Raw genomic sequence first — 22,570 nt, 5'->3', positions numbered from 1 at the left:
TGCCTGTTTCCTTCAGCATCAAACGGCTTGAATCCTGCTGGACCACTGACTAGTTCGCCCGTTGGTCTTGAGCTGTCCTCAGGGAGCCACCTCTTGAGTATTGTTTCTACCTGCAGGTGTTTGCAGCACGAGCTGAAATCCTAAGATCTAGCAGCTGCGCAGACTCCGAAAGGAAAAGCAGTGTCCATTCTGGCATACCTGTGCTTGGAATTGAAAGCAAATACTGTGCCACAGGTTTGAACCCTTTCTCCACCCTTACCAAATCTCTTGCTTATGTGTTTAAAGCCACTGCTCTTAGGAAGCTCCTTCGTATGGGATCCACATGTCAGCTCAGAGCCAGCTTTATGACAGATGTGTAGATCAGCTCGTTAGTCTCGTTTCCTAAAGTACTGGCTGGCTGGAGCGGGTGGTGGCTCCCAGTGGTCCCCACCTTTCTCCTGGAGTTGGCTAGAGCCTCATCCTCAACGCACAGTCAAGCCACAGAATCGCGCGGCTGTAACCTGGCTCGTGCACCTCCCCTTGTAGGTGTGTAAATACTCCTGCGCTCTGGTAACAAAGTGTAAGTCTGACTTTATGAGATTTCTGTAAAACAGCCCAATTCCCATGTCTTTGGCCTATACCAAAAGTCTAGGGCCCCCCAATAGAATACAAAAATTTATTAGAGCTAAACATTCCGTTTTAATGCTTTGGAATCAGGCAGTCTGGAGTGAGGGTCCCTGGACAGCTCGGGCTTTCAAAGCTGTCTCCTCACTGTGTCCATCGAGGCCAGTAACCAAGGAGAGGCGAGCCCCACTTGGGCGTGGCCGGAGATGGAGGAGCGGGCCTGCCGAAGCAGGTCTCAGCTCCGCCAGCCTGCGCTGGGCACACGGAGCTTCTCTAAGAACCCAGGGCACCCCAGCTATCGCCGGTCACAAAGCGATGGAGTAGAGGGTGAGGGGGCCCCCACAGCCCCGTTCTACCGACTCACGGGGCCCAGAAAAGCCGGCGGGAGAAACAGAAGACCAGATCCGCCAGGCTCCGCCCACGGCTGGCTCCGCCCCCCGGAGGCTCCACATCCGGCGCGGTGTTCGGAGGCTCCACCATGGCGCTGTGCGAGCGGGTTGCTGGCGGGAGCTCTTTGCTCTGGCCTCGCGTGTTGCTTTTCGGGGATTCCATCACCCAGGTACCCACTGCACCCTCGGTTGCGTCTGCGCGTGTCGGGCGGGCCCGGTGCGGTTTCCTCTCGTGCTCTGCGGGCCGTGCACCTTCGCGGGCTGGTGTGGACGTTCCGGGTGCCCGAGACCGCGTCTTTTCAGGAGGACTTTAGATGGCTCGGTGCTTCGTCGGGGGTGCACGGAGGGTTTAGACGGCCCGGTGTGCGGCGGGGTGCACGAAGGGTTTAGATGGCTCGGTGCGCGTCGGGGGTGCACGGAGGGTTTAGACGGCCCGGTGCTCGTGGGGTTCACGGAGGGTTTAGATGACCCACTGCGTGTTCCTGACTGAAGGCACTTAGAACTTCGAACCCGCTAGTTCACCTCTCGTTTCCTCCCGCGACCCAGGTCCTGTACCAAGTGTTTGCAAACAAAATGATTCCAACGGTACGGGAAAGTAATCCCGGCATCTGAGACCGTTTAACTCCCAATTAAGGAAGTTCCTCAGGATGCCTTCCTTCGCGGAGATAGGAAAACCGCTTCCCAGTGCTTTTCTACTGCTCACGCATGGCTTTCCCTAGTAATTGGCAACATTTTTTTTAGGTTTTTGTAAGTAGTTGTGATGGCGTGTTGCTGCCAGAGTACTGCCACAACTGTTAGGGAAATCAGTTGAGCATTGACTTCCTTGGCTTTCAGCTGTGGAGAAGTGGGATAACACGGTGTCATCTCCCAACTGACAAACCTGGTAACGAATGCCTCTGATGCCAAGTCGCAGTAAAATGTAGATGACTGGCGCGGTCCGTGCGTTTCCAGAGAGCTAGCAAGTGCAGCCAGTGTCCTTCCCAAGCAAGGAAGGCAAAAGGAAGGCAAGAAGCTTGGGGGGCGTCAAGATGTAGCCCCTACCTTTGCCATTGTGTCTGGCTGCGTGGGTAGTAACCGGCTTTTCTCTTCAGTTTTCTTTCCAGCCGGGTGGATGGGGCGCATTGCTGGCTGACCGACTTGTCAGGTGAGGACGGTTCCTGATTCCCAGACCGTACTCAGCTGCTTCCTAGGGGAAGCTTGGTCTGAAGAGTGAAGACGCAAACAGTGGGTTTTGCCTGTTAGGTCCTTTCCTCCTCAGTGCGTGTTAGAGGAACAGAGGCAGGCTCTCCGGATCGAGTTTGCCACCGTGTGAGATCAGGGGGCACTCGTGTTGTCTGGATGTCTACCTGTAATCCTCCAAACCACTGAGTTTCCGCCTGTTAGCGGATCGCTGACATTTCCTACTTGCCCGGATTATCACCCATCAGGAAGTCCATTTGAGATGAACCCCGAGGGGCCATAAACATCTATAGAATTAGCCCCTTGTATGGAATTCGTATCTTATTGAGGGGTTTGGGGGATTGAGCGGGGTCTAAGCACCACAAGGAAGCCACTCTTTACTTACAACCTGTCTTTTTATATCAATTTTATTTCAGAAAATGTGACGTTCTGAATCGTGGATTTTCTGGTTACAACACCAGATGGGCCAAGATTATCCTCCCCAGACTAATTAGGGAGGAGAACAGTGTGGAAACCCCGGTGGCAGTTACCGTCTTCTTCGGTGCCAACGACGCCTCTCTCAAAGGTAAGGGCGTTTCTAGCTCATTCCTGTTTTTCCTGGACTCAAGTAAATACATGTTTATATGTATCTCCCAGTAGAGAGTTTTCCAGAGAACAGGGCGTCCCTGGAACTCACCTGTGTAAGGGTTTCTTTTGGCTTTGATGTGGTTAGAGTTGGCTCGGGTCCTCTAGGGCTCATTTTCTTCATAACTGCCTTGTTGGCCCACCTGAAATGACGTTTGATTGATTGTTCCTGCACTCTGATGTCCTCAGCTGGTACAGTCTCTGGGACGGGACGTGCTCCCTCTTTGTTAGAGACAAGGTCTCCTGTAGCCCAGGCTGGCTCCAAACTCACTAGGTAGCTAAGGCTAGTTGATCCTCCTGCCTCTACCTCTCAAGTGCTGGGATAGGGTCGTGCCACAGCCTGGCCTGTTACTGTTTTTTTGTTGTTGTTTGGTTATTTTTGTTTTGTTCTTAAATTACACGTGGTACAGGGAAAGACTGGCCAGTAACACATCCTGTCTCCAGCAGTGGCTTGGATGGCTGTTGCTGCCTTGGGTGGGTCACTAGTCTAGGGGTTGTAACCCACCCTGCAGCTAACAGTTATTCCAGGTTCACGGAGGGGCGCTACCTGGAAGGGAATGAGCTAAGACAGAAGAAGGAGGCCAAGCAGATTTGTCAAAGCCTCCGTTTATTAGGGACGGGTTACAGTTTATATATGGTAAGGAATGGGGGGTAGGGTAACTGGATTCTTGCCGCGTGTTCCAGGTCACGTAGGCCAGGTTACATTCAGACAGTCATTTTTGGCCAGGAAGTCACAAGTTGCCACACCTGGTTCCCTGGGTAGCTGGAATGTGAGGCGTGTTCTGCTAACAGATTAACAGTTAATTGGGTGGGGGGCAGATTCTGTCAATAGAACATAATTATGGGTGTGAGGTTCCCTGCAGACTCCCCAGGGTGATGGTTCCTGTAATGGTAGGGGGAAATAGCTCCTGATAGATGGCAGGCTCGTGGGTGACTTTGCTTTTTACTTCCTGTGGTTTGCACGGAGTCTGCAGAGAGCACCCCGTGCTTGTGTGCAGCCTTGTGCTTTACACACTTGTCTGTTTCACTGCTATCCGAAGAGGTAGAGCTGCCGTTCCCCTCGTTCCCCAGTGAGGACACTAAGCTTCAGAAAGCTAAGCATTTTTCTAAGGTGAAATGACCAGTCAGTGATGGGCAGGATTGAAGCTGGGGCAGTCTTTTTGTTTTGTTTTTGTTTGAGACAGGGTTTCTCTGTACCTTGGGGCCTGTCCCAAAACTATCTCTTGTAGACCAGGCTGGCCTCAAACTCACAGAGATCTGCCTGCCTCTGCCTCCCGAGTGCTGGGATTAAAGTCGTGCACCACCACTGCCCTGCTAAATGGGGGCAGTCTTATGTCACAACCTATAGATCCAGCCTTGCTGATGGTAGAGGACCTAGAGACCAGGACATTCAAAATGCCCTAGCCAGCCTTTGCGGTCTGAGCTGTGAGCGGTTTTGGTAACGTTTGAAGAGGAGGGGATCTTGTCTTTGTCTTTGGTGCTCAAAAGTTCCTCAGTTACACTGTAAATCTGCAAACAATATATTCCTGCCTGTGAGGAGTGGCACAGCGTGTGGTCTGTGCACCGGAAGGCTCCAAGTTAAGCCTGAAAAAGGGTAAGATCCTGTCTCAAAACACAAAGGCCTACCGACAGTGGTGGCACACACCTTTAATCTCAGCACTGTGAGTTCGAAGCCAGGCTGGTTTAAAGAGGGAGTGCCAGGGGCTGGAGAGATGGCTCAGTGGTTAAGAGTATTGCCTGCTCTTCCAAAGGTCCTGAGTTCAATTCCCCAGCAACCACATGGTGGCTCATAACCATCTGTAATGAGATCTGGTGCCCTCTTCTGGCCTGCAGGCAGTGTACTGAGAATACTGTATACGTAATATATATATATGAGGGAGTTCCAAAGCTACACAAAGAATCTCAAAAAAACAAACAAGACCTCACAAAGGCTCAGGGATGTTGAAGAGTGTACAGACTGCCTGTCTGGTGTGTACAGTGTACAGTACCGAGTTCAGTTCCCTCTCCAGCACTCCATAAAACCGGGGCTGCATGGGGCGTGCCGGCCTTTAGCCCCAGCACCTGGGAGGTGGGACAGGAGATCTCAGCCATCGGGTCTACAAAAGGAAACCCCATTTTACTATCTAGTGAATTTAGAACCTGTCTGGGCTAGAAACTCTCAAAAAACAATTTCAAAAGCTACAGAAGTCCATTCATCTCATTTGCTGTTTTGGAAACTGTTCAGACTGAGGTGTGCATGTCTTGAACAGGTGAGAACCCCAAGCAGCACGTCCCACTGGATGAGTACAGAGCGAACTTGCGGGACATGGTGCAGTACCTGGCGTCTGCGGGCATCCCCCAGGAGCGAGTCATCCTCATCACCCCGCCCCCGCTGCACGAAGCAGCCTGGGAGAAGGAATGCATCCTGAAAGGTGAGCGAGCACGCTTGGCGTGTCACAGCTGCATGCAGGGCTGAGGGCTTCTACTCCAGGGTCCTGTCACAACCAATGTTCAAACTCAAAAGGATCGTCTCTGGGTGTCTTACTCTAGATTGTTCTAGATATGAAGTGGGGCAGGGATTCTGGTGTGTGAATCAGGAGGGCATCGGTGCCCTGTCACCCACTGTCTGTATAGTTGCCAGACACTAAGAGGCACACAAGGCCCACTGCCAGCTGCAGCAGCTGGGTCGGGCATGGGGAAGGTACCTGCAGTCAAGCTCTGCAGGTGACCCCCTTTTCCAGCTGCTGGACCGGAGAGGTGTACTATGGACTCTTGTCTCAGCTGCTTGGATCCAGAGTACGGGTTTGACCGGGACACAATGGCCTTTCAGCACCCGTCAGCAGCCAAAACTAGGGAAGTCGTTCATGCCTTCTCTTGCAGCTAGACAGCCTGGCTCCTACTGTACCCCACATCCCTCCCTTAGCCACCTGCACTCCTGAGGTTCTTCCCAGCTCTTCCAAGATGGGCAGGCTTGCCCTGTGCCCTGGGAAGTCTGCCTTCATCCTAGACTGGGAGGTAGGCAGCATGTGCTTGGCTAAGTGTGCACATTTTGTACTAGAATCTGCATGAGTTGGGCAGTAGTGGCACACGCCTTTAATCTTAGCACTTGGGAGGCAGAGGCAGGTGGATCTCTGAGTTCTAAGCCAGCCTGGTCTAAAGAGCAAGTTGCAGGACAGCTAGGGCTGTTACACAGAGAATCCCTGTCTTGACAAAAACAAAACAAAAAAAAACCCCAAAAAAACAACAGCATGAATAAGATAGGTATGGCCGTCACAGGCTAGGTGAGCCTCAGAATGGTTGCGCATGGTGTTCGCAGGCACAGCTGTGTAGGAGCAGGCTCAGGCAATGACTAGTCTCTGCAGACTTTTCTCACGTTACTGCAGTAGCTGTTGGCTGCATGCTGACTCTTGGGCTCAGCAGCACTGTGCATCTCATGGTCTCGACGTCTTTCTAACCATGCCTATCTTGTCCCTTACCCAGCTCACTGTGGTCTGTTCTCTAGCTGGTTAGCCTCTGCACCCCAACCCTGGTGCCTCAGAAGCTTCTAGATGCTACATACAGCTGGCTGCTCCTCCCCCGTGCAGAGCAGTACCGTTGTCATAACCCCCAAGCAGGCTGGCATCAGTGCTGCTTGGAAACTGGACCAGCAGTAAGTGTGCCAGTGACGCTGTGGAGTTTTCCCGACAGGGTGCAAACTAAATCGCCTGAACTCAGTTGTGGGTGAATATGCTAATGCATGTCTACAAGCAGCTAGAGACTGTGGGACGGATGTCCTCGACCTGTGGACCCTGATGCAGAAGGACAACCAGGTACTGTCGTTTTCTCAGTCCTTTCCGGGTCACAGACATAAAGCAGGCGTGTGCAGCTCTCCTGGAAGGGCTCTTCAGACACGCAGGTAATCCCAGAATGCGGGAGGCAAGGGTGGAAGGGTCAAGAGTTCAAGGCCAACCTTAGCTCATAGCACATTTGAGCCAGCCTACAGAAAACCGTGACTGGAGACATAAATGTCAGTCATGCTTCTCATGAAGAAGAGCATAAAAACCGGGCAGTCAAGAGGCCTGGCGGGCAACCAGAACCTCAGCTAGAGATTGCCATAGTACACCATAAAGGGCCAAATTTGGGCCTGTAAGAGCAAAACAGAGCTCAGATAAAACGACAACATTTATTGACTAACAAAATCCACAGCTTGAGATGCCATCTCGTTGAATTATTTTGTCCTAGAGCCTGAGAACAATACACAGGGAGAAAGTTGTTGTGAGGCGCAGCGCTCGGGAGGGCAGCTAGAGGTTGCATACGGCTGCACATCCGTGCACTGACAGAGGACGCGGCTGTCCACTACCTAGTTTTCTGGCAGCATTATCCACACGAGGCCCAATCTTTCCATATCCATGGAGTCCTGGGCAGCAAGGAGGCCGGGTCTGATGCCTGAAATACGACTAAAAGTGATAGGGAAGGCTGGCTCTCAAGTCACGGGCTTGGTTCCAGCTATTCACACCTAGACAAGGCGGCTTTAGGGAGAGGACAGTGACGACCTTCTGGTTCCACACCAGTCCTGGTTCCTGGTCTGCTTTCAGCCTCTCCCCGCTTTTGAGACAGGGTCCCATAATCCCAGGCTGGCCTGGAACTTGGCTTTGTAGCTGAGGATGACCTTGAATTTCTGAACTTCCCACCTCCACCCTGGAAGTGGGTGCTGGGGACTGAGCATGTGCTAAGCAGTCTGCTGGGTCTTTCCCTACTTTTTATTCCTTAGTAAAGTGCTTGCTCTCTAGGGGCATCTCCTTGTGGTGCTGAGGGACAGGGCTGTGGTGTTTGAAGTGCTCGGGCAAAGGGTTCTGTTCTTCACAGCTGTTTGGTTTTGCTGTGTCGACTAAGGATAGCCCTCACTATCCTTACCACACACTCACCAAACCACACACTAACCTTTCGCCCTCCCCTGATTCTCAACCATCCCGGCCTCCACGGACCCAGGTCTGACGTTACAGCTGATCTGTAAAGAGGGTCGTGGTGCTGCTCCCTTACTGGAAGGTGACAGAGCACAGCCTGGACTGGTGCTGGAAGGCAGAGACCGTCAGTTCAGGAGGCCCAGTAACCGCTGACTTGAGAACATCATCTCTGGAGGCTCTCAGAGCCCCGGGACTCTAGTCGGCCTCGGCACCCTTCACTGAGCTTTGTTCCCCGAGTGGAAGGGGCCACGGCAGGCTCAGTGCTTAATCTGCTCCAGGGCCAGCAGGATGGCTCAGCTGGGAAAGGCACCTAACTGCCAGGCCTTATGACCTGAGCTTGACCCCAAACACCTCCTTGGTGGTTGGAGAGCACCAACTCCTACAAACCATGACATGTGTGTACCCTTTCCTCCAGTACAGAAGGGCGTCTTCTACCACTGCCTAGTTTTACTCCAGCCTTCCCAGTTTAGGAAAGTTTTCTAGTCTAGGTCCAGGACTAAGAGCATCTTCCTGACAGATCAGTAATCCGGGACCATCCAGGTGGGAAAGGCCACTAGAACTGGAGTTCTCCTCTCTGAACAGTCTCCACGGCAGTTAGGCAAAGGAAGATTCCTCAGAGTAAATCCTGGGTTTAGGCAGGAGTGCTGGTAGACTAGACTCTACGCAGCCTTCCTATTGTAGTCCAAGTTCTTGTCACCGCCAACCTGCCCACATCCTAGGAGATCCTGCGCCTTCTTAACACTGTGAATCATAGGCCCTCGTTAAGCCTGAGACCCAGGAACTGAGGCCCCAGTCACTGGTCTGTGCACAAACACAAGGGCCAACCCCAGGAAGCCACATGACACGTTACTCCTCTCCTTACAGGACTTCTCATCCTATCTATCAGATGGCCTGCATTTATCACCAGTGGGGAACGAGTTTCTGTTCTTAAACCTCTGGCCACTGCTGGACAAGAAACTCTCCTCTCTGCCATGGCTGCTTCCCTACTGGAAGGACGTGGAGGAAGCAAAGCCCGAGCTGAGTCTGCTGGAGGACGGAGACCATTAGTCGGCCCAGGAAACCTTCCCAGTTGGTAATTCACAAACATCTAGAAGCTAATTAAACATTTTTTCAAGATTGACATCTATAAAAAAAAAAAAAAGATTGACATCTTTATATGCACTGGTGTTTTGCCTGCATGTATGTCTGTGTGAGGATGCCAGATCCCCTGGAACTGGAGTTACAGACAGTTGTGAGCTGCCATGTTGGTGCTGGGAACTGAACCTGGATCCTCTGGAAGAGCAGCCAGTGCTCTTAACCACCAGGCCATCTCTCCAGCCCCCTACCCCATTCATGACTTTTGATCAAAAAACCCATTAACGTTTGCCAGTGTAAATAACTTATTTTTCAGGGAAATGTTGTTCTTGACCCATTTTGTTTTGATGTTCAGTATTTATTGAAACAGCCACAGCTACAGAATATACCCTGAGCAGCTTGTTAATCCTGTACATGGCACAAAAAAAAAAAAAAGACATTTTTGGTTTGTTTTAAAAGTCACAATTTTATAAAAATGGCTTTCCAAAACTTTGATTCATACAAACACCCACACACCCTACTCACCTTATAGCAAATCCTCAAAATGTAAGGCTACCATGGCTAGTTAAGAGCAAATACCACAAGGTACACGTTCAAGTATTAGTGTAACAGACATCCTCGGAGAGACAAGGCACAGGTCTGGTTAGTTGTCCTCAGAGATTACAAGTTATCTTGGTTAAAACGTGTTGGCTGGTGAGCACATTTCGACTCTTAGAACAAATGCTTTTGTAAGTAGACTTTATAGAAACCAGAATCCAGGCTAATGGCTTTCATCCTTCACACGGTAAGTACAGAGCACCCAGGATCCTGACTCACTAAAGCCAGAGGTCGTGTGAGTACCTACTTGCTGGGGCTGGGCCCCAGGTGGCCTTTAAGAGCGCCTGCTCACTCAGGCAAGCTGACACAGCAGCCGTGTCCTTCTCATTGGGGGTTGAGGCAGGATAGGTTTTGTGGATACCGAAATTTCTTACAGCACTGGGCTTTTTATTTTATGTATGTGAGTATTTTGCCTGCATGTCTGTGCACCACATGCCTGCCTGGTGCCACAGAGGTCAGAAGAGGGCATCTGATCCCCTGGGACTGGAGTACAGAGCTAGTAACAGATGGGGCTAACTCTGCAGCTCAGTATTGAATTGTCTTCTCACACTTTGTAGGCCATCTCTACGCGCACGCGGCTGTTACTGCAGACCTCACCTGAAGCTCTAGTCTTCATCCTAGACAGGACCATCCTTAAGTCAGCATGGTCCTAAGTGTTCCAGTGCCAAGACAGGCCACATTAGGGGACAATGTACATATAACCAGGTTCCTCTGCTTTTACTTAAAGGCAAAGAGATAATAAGTCTGTTTGTTCCAGTTACCCTCACTAAGAACTGTGGCCAGGGGACCATTACAGTGTACAGAGAGACAGACTGCAGATGGTCAGCGCTGTCACCAAGGACTCCATCCAGCCTTAGGTCCTGTTTTTGCACCACAGGTCAAAGGAGATTTTAGATTATAAAAGAAAAAACCCAAAACCTGAAATGAGCCAGATTTATCTCACCCCTTTAAAGGGCCTAGACCTACACAGGATGTCATGTGACGGTCATGTCGTATGACCAGCATCTGCTAGGTTGCTTGCGTGTTCCTGGGGGCATTGTTTGGTTTAGGTCAGCTCTTAGAGCATCTGCGCATGTACGTCCTGGAGCAGGGCGAGGCTCCTCACTAGCACTCTGTCTCCTTGCTGTCAACTCGGTTCTGGCGCTGCAGCTTAAAGGAGGCCGCCTTCTCGCTCCTGGTGACTGGGTGGTCTGTGAGGTCCTCAAAGGACTTGGCAGCTGCACTGCTGTTGGGGAAGGGGTCCTTCTCAAAGCCATCGTCGTCCACATGCGAGTCTGTGCTGGGGTCTTCCTGGATGGTGTCCATCCTCTGGTGGTCCAGTTTGGGAGCCGCAGACACTGGCGGCATCATGGAGGCCGGCTGCAGGGGCTGCAGACGACCTGGAGTCTGGGGTGCAGGAAAAGGCTTGATGATGCGAACAGACGCCGAGTCCATGCTGCTCAGCATCTCAATGTTCTGGAAAGGCATGGTCCAAAGGGTGGGGAGAAATGAGTCAAAGGTCACTGTTAAATTGTTACCTTCCCCCAGCTTCTCCTGGGCAGCGCTCAAGGGCCAGGAGAGGCTCCCACACCTTGAGTCTACCAAGATCCTTGACGGAAAAACTGAGAGGCTGGGTCAGCACCTGTTTTTGGGAGACCAGGGTTCCTCTCAGCTTTCCACCCCTGTGACTAAGTCACTTTCTCAGGACCACTCAACACCCAATCCTTCCTGGGAGGGAAGAGCTGAGGCCTGCTCTGGTTTTCTGTGTGTACTTACGCTGTGGTGAAACAGAGACAGGGATTCATACTGTTTGTCCAGTTTCTTATCCTACAAAGAACAGGAAGTAAAAATGTCATTAAAACTAGGAGCCCAACCCTCAAGCAGTACTGCTTCCTGTCCACTACTCCAAGACTGAGTGAACGCAGACCCTCTACTGCAGGGCAGGGCAGCAGGGGTACAGCTCAGCACTGGGGCAGTGGCCCAGCACGTGAGGCCTTGTTCTACCCGCCACCCCTCCACATTATCACGAAGAACCTGACCCCCAGGGACAGGTTCGCTAGCTGAGAAGGTACTTCAGCTCCCGGGAAAGAAGTGCTGCTCTACACAACAGTGGCGCGGGGACATGGAGGAGGGGCTTTAAGTCCTGCTCTCAAAGACGTCTTACACTGTGGGTAGAAGGACAAGTGGGTTTGTGTGCAACACCATCAGCCCATATCCACATGCCTGTGCATTGGGACAGTTGGCAAAGGTTAAGGTTCGTGGCCTCCCTCGGTCCTGACTCTTTCACAGAACCGAATGTTGATCCCCCACACTGTACTTCTGCAGGAGGCTGATCGCTAACTGACAGAGGGAATGGCAGCACCAAGAATTGGGCCACAACTTAATGTCTGGTCACATGAATGCGTTCTGTGGCTAGAACCAAACCACCAAGATCAGCTTCATGGTCTACACGTACACCTCTCAGTGAACACAAGCTGCTCAACGCTGCAGCAGCAGCCCTGGGGAGGGATGTGACTGCTGTCCTAAGACGCATCTTCTAACAAAGCCTCAGGTCTGTCGCTAGTCAGCAGCTCTGCCTCAGTACAAGTGCCAGTGCCTTCCACACTGCAGGAGTCAGGAGGCACTAAGAGCTTTAGACACCAAGACTCACCTTTCACCTGTAAGGCACCTACTCCCTATATTTATTACGTATACAACATTCAGCCTCCATGTACGCCCTCACGCCAAAAGAGAGCACCAGATCTCATTCCGGATGGTTGTGAGCCATCATGTGGGTGGTTGCTGGGAATTGAACTCAGGACCTCTGGAAGAGCAGCCAGCTCCTAAACCACTGAGCCATCTCTCCAGCCCACAAGGTAAATTTTTTAAAACTCGCAATGTATAAAGTGCCTGTAGTTCTAAAGACAAAGTCTAATTTAACATGTAACTGTTAACTTATTTGTGAAGACGACTGTCAACAATCTCCACAGCACATGGGGAATGTCTGCAGTGTTTGTACTTGTTCCCCTAAAACCAAGCCAGCCAAAACAGTGCTCCTGTTGACTATACGTCACAGGCAAGGCCAGCTAAATGTTCTCCTGTGTTTAAGAATACACACACACTTTAAAAATTGTATGTTGTGTGTGAGTGAGCCATAGCCTACAAGCTAAAACATGGCTGTGGAGGAAGGAGGACCACTTGGGGAGTCAATTCTCTCCTTCCACCATCTAGGTCCTGGGAAAGAGCATGGGTCTGGCAGCAGGTGTCTCATGCTGACAGGGACCCATGAGGTCACTATGGAGCTCTTGGTCCTCCTGAGTGCATGCCCTAGTTTACTCAGTACTGGGGAAGAACACATGGCCCTGGGCAAGCTCCAGAAGCCCTCTACTAGCTAAGTCTCCAGTCCCATTCGGTTCAAAGATCGTCAGGCAGGCTCCGAGGTTCTGTCACAGAACACTCATATCTGTCTTTCAATCTGGAGCTGCCCAACATCTCTGTAAAATGTTTGATCAACTTACCACACAGTGGACAAGAATGCTGAAAGGAATCCAGAATATCAAGGAGAAAACCAGGACGGACCCTACGATGTTGTCTGCCAAAAACTTTCCTGTGAACAATTCCAAACAGTGAACGTCTCAACCACATACCTCACAAGTCGACTACCAAACACTCTTGAGTATCATGGTCAGGCTGTGCTGGGGGTAAAGGAACTAGAGAGTATATGCCTGCTTCCTGTGTCCACAGTGCCAAAGAGACAGCACACCATGCTTAGGAGGCAATACTTTTATTACCTGAAGATTACTACTTTTATATTAGAATTATAGGGAGTTTTGCCTTCTGCAAAACCTGAGACCTACTGCTAAATAGCTCAAATAGGATCACAAGACTGAACCAAGTTCAATTGGATCACTCTCTAAAACCTCACGCATGCAAGATACATAAGGATGGATGAGTGAGTTTTGTCTTAGCCAACAAAACATTTTTTAAATATGTGTGTGTGGTTTTTCAGGACAGGGTTTACCATGCCCAGCTTCTAACCATTACTTTGATGTATTCTGCCTGTACATATGTCTGTGCACATATGAATGCAGTGCCCTGGAAGGCCAGAAAAGGGTGTTGGATTCCCCAGAACTGGCATTTCAGATAATTATGAACCACCGCATGGGTGCTGGGAACTGAACTCAGATCCTCTGGAAGAATAACCAGTGTTGTTAACCCTGAGCCATCTCTCTAATCCCCAACAGAGTTACTTCATAACAAATATGTCTTCTGTCATAGGATTACAGCACAAATTCTGCACCATGCCTGAGTTGCCATGGAAATCAACTCAGCTCTTGGTAAATACAGAAAATATTTCACTTACCGAAAGTGTTGATGCTCAATTGGTCAATGAAATCCCAAAATCGCTCAATTACATCCTGTACTCGTTTTTCACATTTGCCCTGTAAGGAGAAAACATACTGTGCTATCCCAAACACGTTTAAAACTAGTGAAGCCGCAGAAAGACAATGGGCATAGGAATAACTTCACTGGGTAGCCCACCTTGAACACAGGATGATAATTCCAATATGAAGATACCCGAGAAAGGAGGTTGGGTAATTAGCATTTTCACAATTAGTCCCTTAGAATATTTGGTGCACTGGTGGGGATGAGGGTGTTCAGGCAGGGTATCCTGTGTATCTCAGAACTGGGCTTGTTTATTTTCCTAATGGCTAAGAAGGAGTCTGTTGCCATACCCTGCCTAAAAGTCCACTCTCGGAATAACCAAGATAAGGCTCAAGAAAACTGTCATCTAGGAGTACCCAGTTAGAATAACAATGATTATATAAATGGTGGACAGGACGGCTTTCTATGCTTAGTACTTGATTTTTGCAATCAGAAGCAATCCAAATGCAGATGCTCCCTTTTGATCTTTCTGACCAGTGCCTGCTTTCATTGAATGCCCACAGAGGAAGTCGGCAGGTGTTCTGGAGTCACTGGAGTTTGAAACTGACCTCAGAGACAGAACACCTGGGGAGGGAGCTCACGTGTTATTTGAGACCAGATCTTGGTAGTAACCCCGGCTGGCCTGGAACTCCATGTGAGAGCAGGCTGGAGAGGGGCTGGAGGGCAGGCAGCTGGCTTCAGAGAGCCCTGATTTCCTGGCCGGGACAATGGACGCAGACTACAAGAGTGCTCAAGCTGTGTCTGACTCTGTAGCACTGAGGAGCAAGGACCAAGGCTGCTTAGGTTGCCTCACTCAGACCCTGTGCTCTCTGCAGATGCAGAATTCCACAGCAGGTCAGGCTCCCACAGTACAGAAAAGTTGGAACATAATACTTACATTCATGTCGCAAAACCCCACTGTACAGGGCTTCCCTTTTCTCAAAAATAAGTTCTTCTGCTCTGCATCGACATAGGGCACACAGGGGCCAGAGAGGTTCCTGCAGCACACCTTGCATGAGTTGTCAGTGTCTGAAAGAGAAACACATGGCTGACAAGAGTCTACCACAGGCTTCCTCGACTCCCAGACTCCTGACCTCACTCCTAGATGTGAAAAGCTGGTACTACCCAAGGCTGAGGGTTCATCTCATGGCAGATGTGATGGCTTGGGATCCAGGTACACAACCATGAGAAGAAAATGGGCTGAAATGGCTTCTGAATTCATAATTCCTCGGCTTTCAAGCTAAAATAATTATTAGCTGGGTGTGGTAGCACACACCTTTAATCCCAGCAGTTGGGGATCAGAGGCGGGCATCTCTGACTACACAGCTGGCCTGGTCTACAGAGTGAGCACAAAGTGAGATTCTGAATAGAAAAGTCTGATTAAAAATGATAGTGTCCTCTCTATCCAAACCTGCATGATGTTCTTGCAAATGTGTCCCTCTGGCCCAGCATTCCTAGCTCCCTGTCAGTTTCCTTCTCTGACTCCTCAGTGTAAAGCCTATCCTGCCCTGGGCCAATGTAGCTGCGACACAACTACCTGTGGTGTGGGGCTGAGTGGCTGCCAGTGAGTGACATGAGCACCACTGCCTGGATGCGACACCACCTGGGCTAAGTCAACAGTCAGTACCAGGTGAACTGCAGACACCCAGCTTGCAAAGTTTACCCTCCACAGTCTGAACTTGCTCTAGGGGGCAATCTAAGTTTATCTTCAGGAAGAAAGCCAAGTAGAACACAAAGCAAGCAAAGGTTCTTTCCAAGGCACTGCAAGCCTACTGTCATTCACTCACTCATTTGCTGAAGTGCTGTGGCTCAAACCAAGGGCCACATGCATGCATGCTAAGCAGGTTCTCTGTTGCTGAGCTGCACACCAGCACCAGCTGTTCTTACGGTAACCCACCAGGAGGAACTGCTCAGTCCAGTGCACGAATGAGTTCCCAGCCTCATGATTTAATGGTGAGGTCTCTACATGGAACAGAGAACTGCCATCAATCTACCAGGTCCACAGTGGAGTGGAATTTGGAGTCTAGCCAGGCCCTGGATGTCCTTAAGCCTCCCTTCAGGCCTAGTGATTCCAAAAATAAGAGCATGGGAACCCAAGGAGAACTTTAAGGCACTAAAAAGGCTACTTTCCCAGCCTGCCCAAACAGGGGCAAAAGGGTAGCAGGCCTTGATGGCATCATCAAAAGTTCCACCTAGGGGGCAAAGTAGGTAAAGGCACTGGCTGCCAACTTGAAGACCTGAGTTTGATTCCTGAGATCTATATGGTTTGAGGTGAGAACTGATCCCTCAAGGGGTCTTTTGACTGTAGATGTGTGTGTGTGTGTGTGTGTGTGTGTGTGTGTATGCGCGCGCGCATACACACACACACACACAATTCTGAAAATCCCACCATCCCACCTACTGGACTTAGATCCTAGAATGGCTTTGGTTAAGTCCAAGAGTTTCCTGTATGGGAACAGAGCTACTGCTGCCTTTCTGCTTTTTATGGCATGTAAGGGGGGAGGACAGTTCCCCCGCCCTCCAATGCCTTCCCAATCTACCCTCAAGCCTGCCTCCCTGCCTGCCTGCCACAGGTCTGAAATGGAGTGGGAGCCAGGATCTGAACACAGAGATAGATATCTGTCTTCAGACACTAGTGTGTCTTGCTTTCCTCATCCACTTGTTTGGTTCCCCCACTCTGATAAGCAGCAGGGAGCAACAGACAAAAAATGGACGCTCTCCACCTACAGGACTCAGAAACCACTCACCGATGCACGCACATGACTCCAGCTCCTGCTCTCTCTTGCAGAAGGGAATGCATTTTCCAGCCTTGCACTTGCCAAGGTCCAAGCACACAGTGTCATCTTCCGCATCTCCTGGTGGGGGGCACTCACTGCTATTCCCTGGAGGCAAACACCAATTAAAACTCAGTCCAGGTCAACAGTTCCCAGGGCACAGCAGTTGCCAGGCACTAGTCAACAGCAAGGGCTCAGGGCACTGCTTTGACCTGAAGGAAACTTGACCCTGATTTTCAAATACATGTTCACACACTATATAGGATACCTGGAGAAGCAACAGAAACGCATACCTGTGCAGTAAGACACGCCTTTGCAAGTAGCATTAATAGCCTCCTGGCACTTCTTCTGGGCTGTCTCAAACTGACAATTTTTACAGCAAGGACTGTTCCTATCACTATGGAAGAGCAGACAAACACCATTCAATGCAATGGCAGCCCAACATCTAAGGCTATGATTGTGTTAGTGACCCTAACACTGAAGCAAGACCCCAGGGCCAAGTCACTATTGCACTTCCTGACTCCTCTGGAGCTATCTGCACTGCGTGTGTCCCTTCCTGACGTGGGAAAGGCAACATCAGTGCTGCACCTCAGCAAGAAATAGTACACACAGCAATCACCTTTTTGGTATTCTTGGTTTTCACTAGCTAGTTAAGAAAAAAACCAGGGATGCACCAGTGGTTATGAAACAAAGGAGCCTGAGTCCCATCCCACTCCCTACTAGAACCTACAATATACAGATAGATAATTCACCAAACACTGGTTCATCAGGCACCTAAAAAATAATTAAGTACCTACCAATCTGAAATCTGCTTAATATCATTAAACAGTACTCTACAATATTCTATTACATGGATACACAATAACAATTTGTATCCTAATATTACCATCTTGGATTGTTCCGATACTTTGCTGCTATAAAAGACATAGCCATGAGTAACCTTGCTGAATCAACTTTTTGTTTTAGAAGATTTTTTTTTCCCCAGATGGGGTCTCATTGTGTAGCTTTGGCTGTCCTGGAGCTCACTATGTACACGAGGCTAGATTTGAACACACAAAAGATCTGCCTCCCTCTGCCTTTCAACTACTGAGATTAAAGGCATGCCACACCATGCCTGGTTTTAAAAAAATTCTTAAACTCCACTGAGATAGTTAGTAAAGGCAGTTACTACCAAGCTTGATTTTAATATAAAAATAAATCTTAAGCACTAGGGAGGCAAAGGTAGGTGGATCTCTGTGAGTCCATGCTAGCCTGGTCTACCTATATACAGAATTTAAGGTCAGCCAGGGTTATATAATGAGACTATGTCTCAAAAAATTAAAAAAAAAAACACACAAAAGGGAATGCTGTGTCAATGGTCATGCAAGCAAGGTTAAAGATCTTCCATAAAGTACTGCGCTTGCACGCGCACAGGTTCAAGTGCCTAATCACAATGTCCTGTCATCTGGACCCTGGTTACCCACCCCCATTCTCTCTTTAGGACACTTCTCACCTGCACTGCACACCTGGCTTGAGCGTGCAGTCACTATTGCAGCAGGTGTCGTTGTTCAGGTACATGATGCCCGGGTCACATTCTTCTCCTTCATCCACCCTGGAGTTTCCACACACCTTGTTGCTGCGCTCCTGAAAGCACTCCGGAGCCTTACTTTCTATGGTTTTGTAGATGGATTGTTTACTGCAGTTTGAAAACATCTTAAGAGGAAAAAGGGTCATGAGAATCAAAAAGAGCAAGATGAAATTCATTCCCAAGTAGGTCTGTGCTTCTTTAGACAAATACTAACTGTGAAGTCACCATCAATGTGACCACTGAGCTATTATGTCAAGTGGTCACTGCCCTGGAACAGAATTACCTAGAGAAATAGCTGAAACAATGGCCCACTGCTGATTGTCACCTGCAACTCTGGAAAGCCTTGCTGCTTCCTGACCCCACCTTGTGATTTTAGAGCAGTGGTTCTCAAGCTATGGACTGAGACCCCTTTGGGATAGCTATCAGATATCCTACATATTAGATATTTACATTATGATTCATAACCGTAGCAAAATTACAGTTATAAAGTAGTAATGAAAATAATTTTACAGTTGGGGGTCACCACAACCTGAAGGACTGTATTGAAGGGTTGCAGCATTAGAAGGTCAAGAACCACTTTATTAAGAGAATAAATGAATACAAACTGAACCCAGCATAGAAGCCGCTCAGGAATTGTCTCTCTTCCACTCTCACTAGTGTCGGAGCACAAACTCTGGAAAGATGCTACAACATGGTTTCCCTTTTAAGACAAGGGTCACGATTGTGTGGCTCAGGGCTGGAGCTCCCTATGTAGACCAGCATAGCCTTGAACTCAGATACATCTGCCTCTCTCAAGAGCTGGGGTTAAAAAAGCACCCCACCATACTCCAAGGTCAGAATGGCTAGTGATCTTAGCTTAGATCAGGACCTACATCCCCACAGCTAGAATAATACTTCTTCATTCGCAGTTAGACTTTCAAGCAATGGGGCTCCAGCACCTAGACAGCACTGAGCACGCAGAGACCAGCCTGCCACTGCCTCTGACCCCAGTCTCTAAATCCTAGTCTTCTGTTTGCACCTTTACCTACAACCTTTCTTTCTTCGGGGACCCTCAGCATCCCTTCTTTCTTTCCAGTAACATCACTGCACAGCTCATGTAGCACTTCGGAGCACCTGCTCGTTGGCCCATCTAGTAGCAAACAGGGCCGTTTGTCCAGGTGAAATGAAAGAACCACCTCATTTATGTCCTACAGTTCTTTTCACCTAATTAAAAAAATGATTATCAAGAAAACTCACGAGGGAAGCTGCTAACAGCAACCTGGGAAATACTGCTAAAGTGAATCGAGTAACAAGTAGTAAATAAAGTGGTCAGGTCCTTTTAAGGCTGAACTGAACACCCTCAAAAGCAGGACCTTGACAAAAGTCACTACTGTAACTTTCATAATGAACCCAAATTTGCGTGTGCTTAACCTAACCTTGACAAAACTGCCCAATGACATTAAGTTCCTACTGCATTTGACAGTTCACCTGTAAGAAAAACATTGAGGAATGGATACTTCCCCAAGCCCCTGTCTAGTAACATCACATAGCCTTCTTTCCCACCCCTAGAGACAATCAGAGCACACATACCTTATTGTTCTCATGGTCACCACTCACAGCTATGGGGTACATAACGTACTTTCCTCCCTGGTCCTCATTTGGGGCACATTCTGCTAGCCCATCAGGATCGTGTTCTGCTCCAAAATTGTGTCCCAATTCATGAGTTGTAACCAGGTCAGCTTCCTTAAGAATTAGGCAAAGAGAATATGTAACCATCATCTACTTTTGCCAGTTTGGCCCATGTTACATTTATCAGATCAAATGGAAGCAGAATAACTCCCGTAAGTGGTCCACGCCCACATATACCCATTGTGTATGTGTGTGTTACTGAGAAGGAGTGGGGGGGGAGGGAGGGAGAGAAACTGACTGAGACCAGAGTAAATATGGGAGGTCGGGGCAGTTTTGCACAGCATCTTTACCTGCTAAGCCATCTCCCTTGCCCCAATAAATGTAATAGGGGGAAGAGCATGGCTCAGTGTTAAGAGTGCTTATTGCACTTGCAGAATTCCAACAACTGTAATTCCAGTCCAGATCAAATATGCAGGCTCCTCACACACATAAACTCATGCACACATATGAAGCCTGAGAAACCACAGAGCTGACCTCCGACTGCCACATACATAGACAGGGAAAGAGGGGTAAAGGAAGGCTTGAAGCTTAAAGGTTCCCCCAGACCTGTCTGATTTGTTTCCATCTCTCGACAATAGTGGCAGTCTCTCAGTAATTGAAGTCAGCCCTGCGAGAGTCAGCTCTCTCCTGATACCACATGGGGTCAGCGATCCAACTCAGACTACCAAGCTTGGCAACCAATAACTCTGCCTCAACTGTTCCATGCCTTCCACACTTCTCAGAAGTTGAAAACAGTAACAGATGATTCCGTACAAAAAGGAACACTACACTTACTGCTCCTTCAGGAGTACGGAAGACATGACCGTTCAAGGACAAAAAACAAGGACAGAGGGCAATAGCTGACAGATGACAACAAAAATTTTAAAGTTGAAGAAAAATTACATGAGGTTATTTATTTATTTATTTTTAAGATTTATTTATTTATTATGTATACAACATTCTGCCTTGATGTATGCCCGCACGCCAGAGGAGGGCACCAGATCTCAGGATAGATGGTAGTGAGCCACCATGTGGTTGCTGGGAATTGAACTCAGGACTTCTGGAAGAGCAGCCAGTGCTCTTAACCTCTGAGCCATCTCTCCAGCCCCATGAGTTTTTTTTAAAAAACCAATACTGCAAGCATAGAACAGAAAGGAGCTATGGAACAAAAAAGGCTATTGTAACCCCCCAAAAAGGCAACACCAATGAAAAAAGAGCTGAAGAGAAAGTTAAAGGCACAATGTAGGAAGCAAGAAAACAAATGGGAAACAGGAGAAAGCATTAAGAATGAGTTCAAGTCCCAGCAACCACATGGTGGCTCACAACAATCTACAAATCTGGCCTCTTCTGGCCTGCAGGCACACACGCAGACAAAATACTGTATATATAATAGGTAGGTAGGTAGGTAGGTAGGTAGGTAGGTAGGTAGAGGAAAAACCACACACACATATATGCATACAAAGAAACAGAAAGAGAAACAAAACAGATAATTTATTCTAGGAGATCAAATAATCAAATATCTGGTTTAATTAATTCCCAAACAGAACAGACACCTGGGCCCACCTACTGTCTCAGTTAGTTACTCAGGAGACAAGGCAGAGGAAGGCTACACTGGCCCAGGAGATTAAGGCTACTTGAGTAACACACAGAGTGGAGGATGAAAAACACATACAGAGAAGTTATCTAGAAAATAGCACAAGAACAAGTAATCTTATAAAAAAAAAAATAGAGGCGCATGCCTTTAATCCCAGCACTCGGGAGGCAGAGGCAGGCGGATCTCTGTGAGTTCGAGACCAGCCTGGTCTACAGAGCTAGTTCCAGGACAGGCTCCAAAGCCACAGAGAAACCCTGTCTCAAAAAACCTAAATAAATAAATAAATAAGAATAGAGTATAGACCTAAACAGAAACCCTGTCTCAAAAACCTAAATAAATAAATAAATAAATAAATAAATAAATAAATAAATAAAGATAGAGTATAGACCTAAACAGAGAACTCTCAACAGAGGAATCTAAAATGGTTGAAAGACACTTAAGGAAATGCTCAACATCCTTAGTCATCAGAGAAATGCAAATCAAAACAACTCTGAGATTCCATCTTAAACCTGTAAGAATGGCCAAGATCAAAAACACTGATGACAACTTATGCTGGAGAGGATGTGGGGTAAAAGGGAACACTCCTCTATTGCTGGTGGGAGTGCAGGCTGGTACAGCCCCTCTGGGTATCAGTATGGCTATTTCTCAGAAAATTAGGAAACAACCTTCCTCAAGACCCAATAATACTACTTTTGGGTATATATATCCAAAGGATGTTCAATCATGCCACAAGGACATGTGCTCAACTATGTTCATAGCAGCTTTGTCACAGCCAGAACCTGGAAACAACCTATATGCCCTTCGACCAAAGAATGGATAAGGAAAATGTGGTACATTTACACAATGGAGTACTACACAGCAGAAGAAAATAACGACACCTTGAAATTTGCAGGCAAATGGACAGAGCTAAAAACCATTATTTTGAGTGAGGTAACTCAGATCCAAAAAGACAATTATATGCACTCACTCATAAGTGGCTTTTAAACATAAAGCAAAGAAAACCAGCCTACAATCCCAGAGAACTTAGACAACAATGAGGACCCTAAAAGAGACATATATAGATCTAATCTATATGGGAATTAGAAAAAGACAAGATCTCCTAAGTAAATTGGGAGCATGGGGACCTTGGGAGAGGGTTTAAGGGGAGGGGAGAGGCAGGGAAGAGAGCAGAGAAAAATGTAGAGCTCAATAAAAATCAATAAAAAAAAAAAAAAGAA

General features: G+C 48.4%; 2 protein-coding genes across 6 annotated transcripts in view; one reads left to right on the top strand and one right to left on the bottom strand.

Moving 5' to 3' along the window:
- Positions 1-140: 140 nt before the first annotated feature.
- Iah1 (isoamyl acetate hydrolyzing esterase 1 (putative)) lies at positions 141-10,094 on the top strand. Of its 3 annotated transcripts, none has more exons than XM_050141920.1 (6): positions 141-1,162; positions 2,588-2,736; positions 5,045-5,206; positions 6,462-6,583; positions 8,582-8,789; positions 9,946-10,094. In XM_050141920.1, the coding sequence occupies exons 1-5, from the start codon at positions 810-812 to the stop codon at positions 8,762-8,764; spliced, it is 969 nt and encodes a 322-aa protein (XP_049997877.1). In that variant the 5' UTR covers positions 141-809; the 3' UTR covers positions 8,765-8,789; positions 9,946-10,094. The 3 variants fall into 3 exon arrangements, with proteins under 3 accessions (XP_049997877.1, XP_049997876.1, XP_049997878.1); XM_050141921.1 differs by lacking the exon at positions 9,946-10,094 and adding an exon at positions 2,084-2,136 and having other exon boundaries at positions 980-1,162; positions 8,582-9,115; XM_050141919.1 differs by lacking the exon at positions 9,946-10,094 and having other exon boundaries at positions 8,582-9,135.
- Positions 10,095-10,489: 395 nt separating this feature from the next.
- Adam17 (ADAM metallopeptidase domain 17) overlaps positions 10,490-22,570 on the bottom strand; it is a 48,675-nt gene continuing 36,594 nt past the window's right edge. For all 3 annotated transcript variants that reach the window (XM_050141909.1, XM_050141910.1, XM_050141911.1), the window contains 9 exons: positions 19,682-19,834; positions 18,038-18,237; positions 16,839-16,942; positions 16,519-16,653; positions 14,670-14,800; positions 13,710-13,788; positions 12,865-12,953; positions 11,144-11,194; positions 10,490-10,843 (listed from right to left, as the gene is read on the bottom strand). In XM_050141909.1, coding sequence (XP_049997866.1) covers positions 10,493-10,843; positions 11,144-11,194; positions 12,865-12,953; positions 13,710-13,788; positions 14,670-14,800; positions 16,519-16,653; positions 16,839-16,942; positions 18,038-18,237; positions 19,682-19,834 — 1,293 coding nt within the window. In that variant the 3' untranslated portion in view covers positions 10,490-10,492. The remainder of the gene's footprint in view (positions 10,844-11,143; positions 11,195-12,864; positions 12,954-13,709; positions 13,789-14,669; positions 14,801-16,518; positions 16,654-16,838; positions 16,943-18,037; positions 18,238-19,681; positions 19,835-22,570) is intronic.

The sequence above is a fragment of the Alexandromys fortis genome, unplaced genomic scaffold (assembly GCF_014885135.2).
Source record: "Alexandromys fortis isolate MF-2015 unplaced genomic scaffold, M_Fortis_MF-2015_v1.1 scaffold_30, whole genome shotgun sequence".
Classification (NCBI taxonomy): Eukaryota; Metazoa; Chordata; class Mammalia; order Rodentia; family Cricetidae; genus Alexandromys; species Alexandromys fortis.
Note: the sequence above shows the minus strand (reverse complement) of the source record. Positions and strands in the feature narration are given on the sequence as shown.

What these genes read in the sequence shown, in the direction of transcription:
- Iah1 (XM_050141920.1), top strand. Translation starts at nt 810, where the DNA reads ATGGAGGAGCGGGCCTGCCGAAGCAGGTCTCAGCTCCGCCAGCCTGCG. An exon ending in CAACGACGCCTCTCTCAAAG is followed by an intron (nt 2,737 to 5,044) that starts GTAAGGGCGTTT and finishes TGTCTTGAACAG; the next exon opens with GTGAGAACCCCAAGCAGCAC. An exon ending in GAAGGAATGCATCCTGAAAG is followed by an intron (nt 5,207 to 6,461) that starts GTGAGCGAGCAC and finishes TTTTCCCGACAG; the next exon opens with GGTGCAAACTAAATCGCCTG.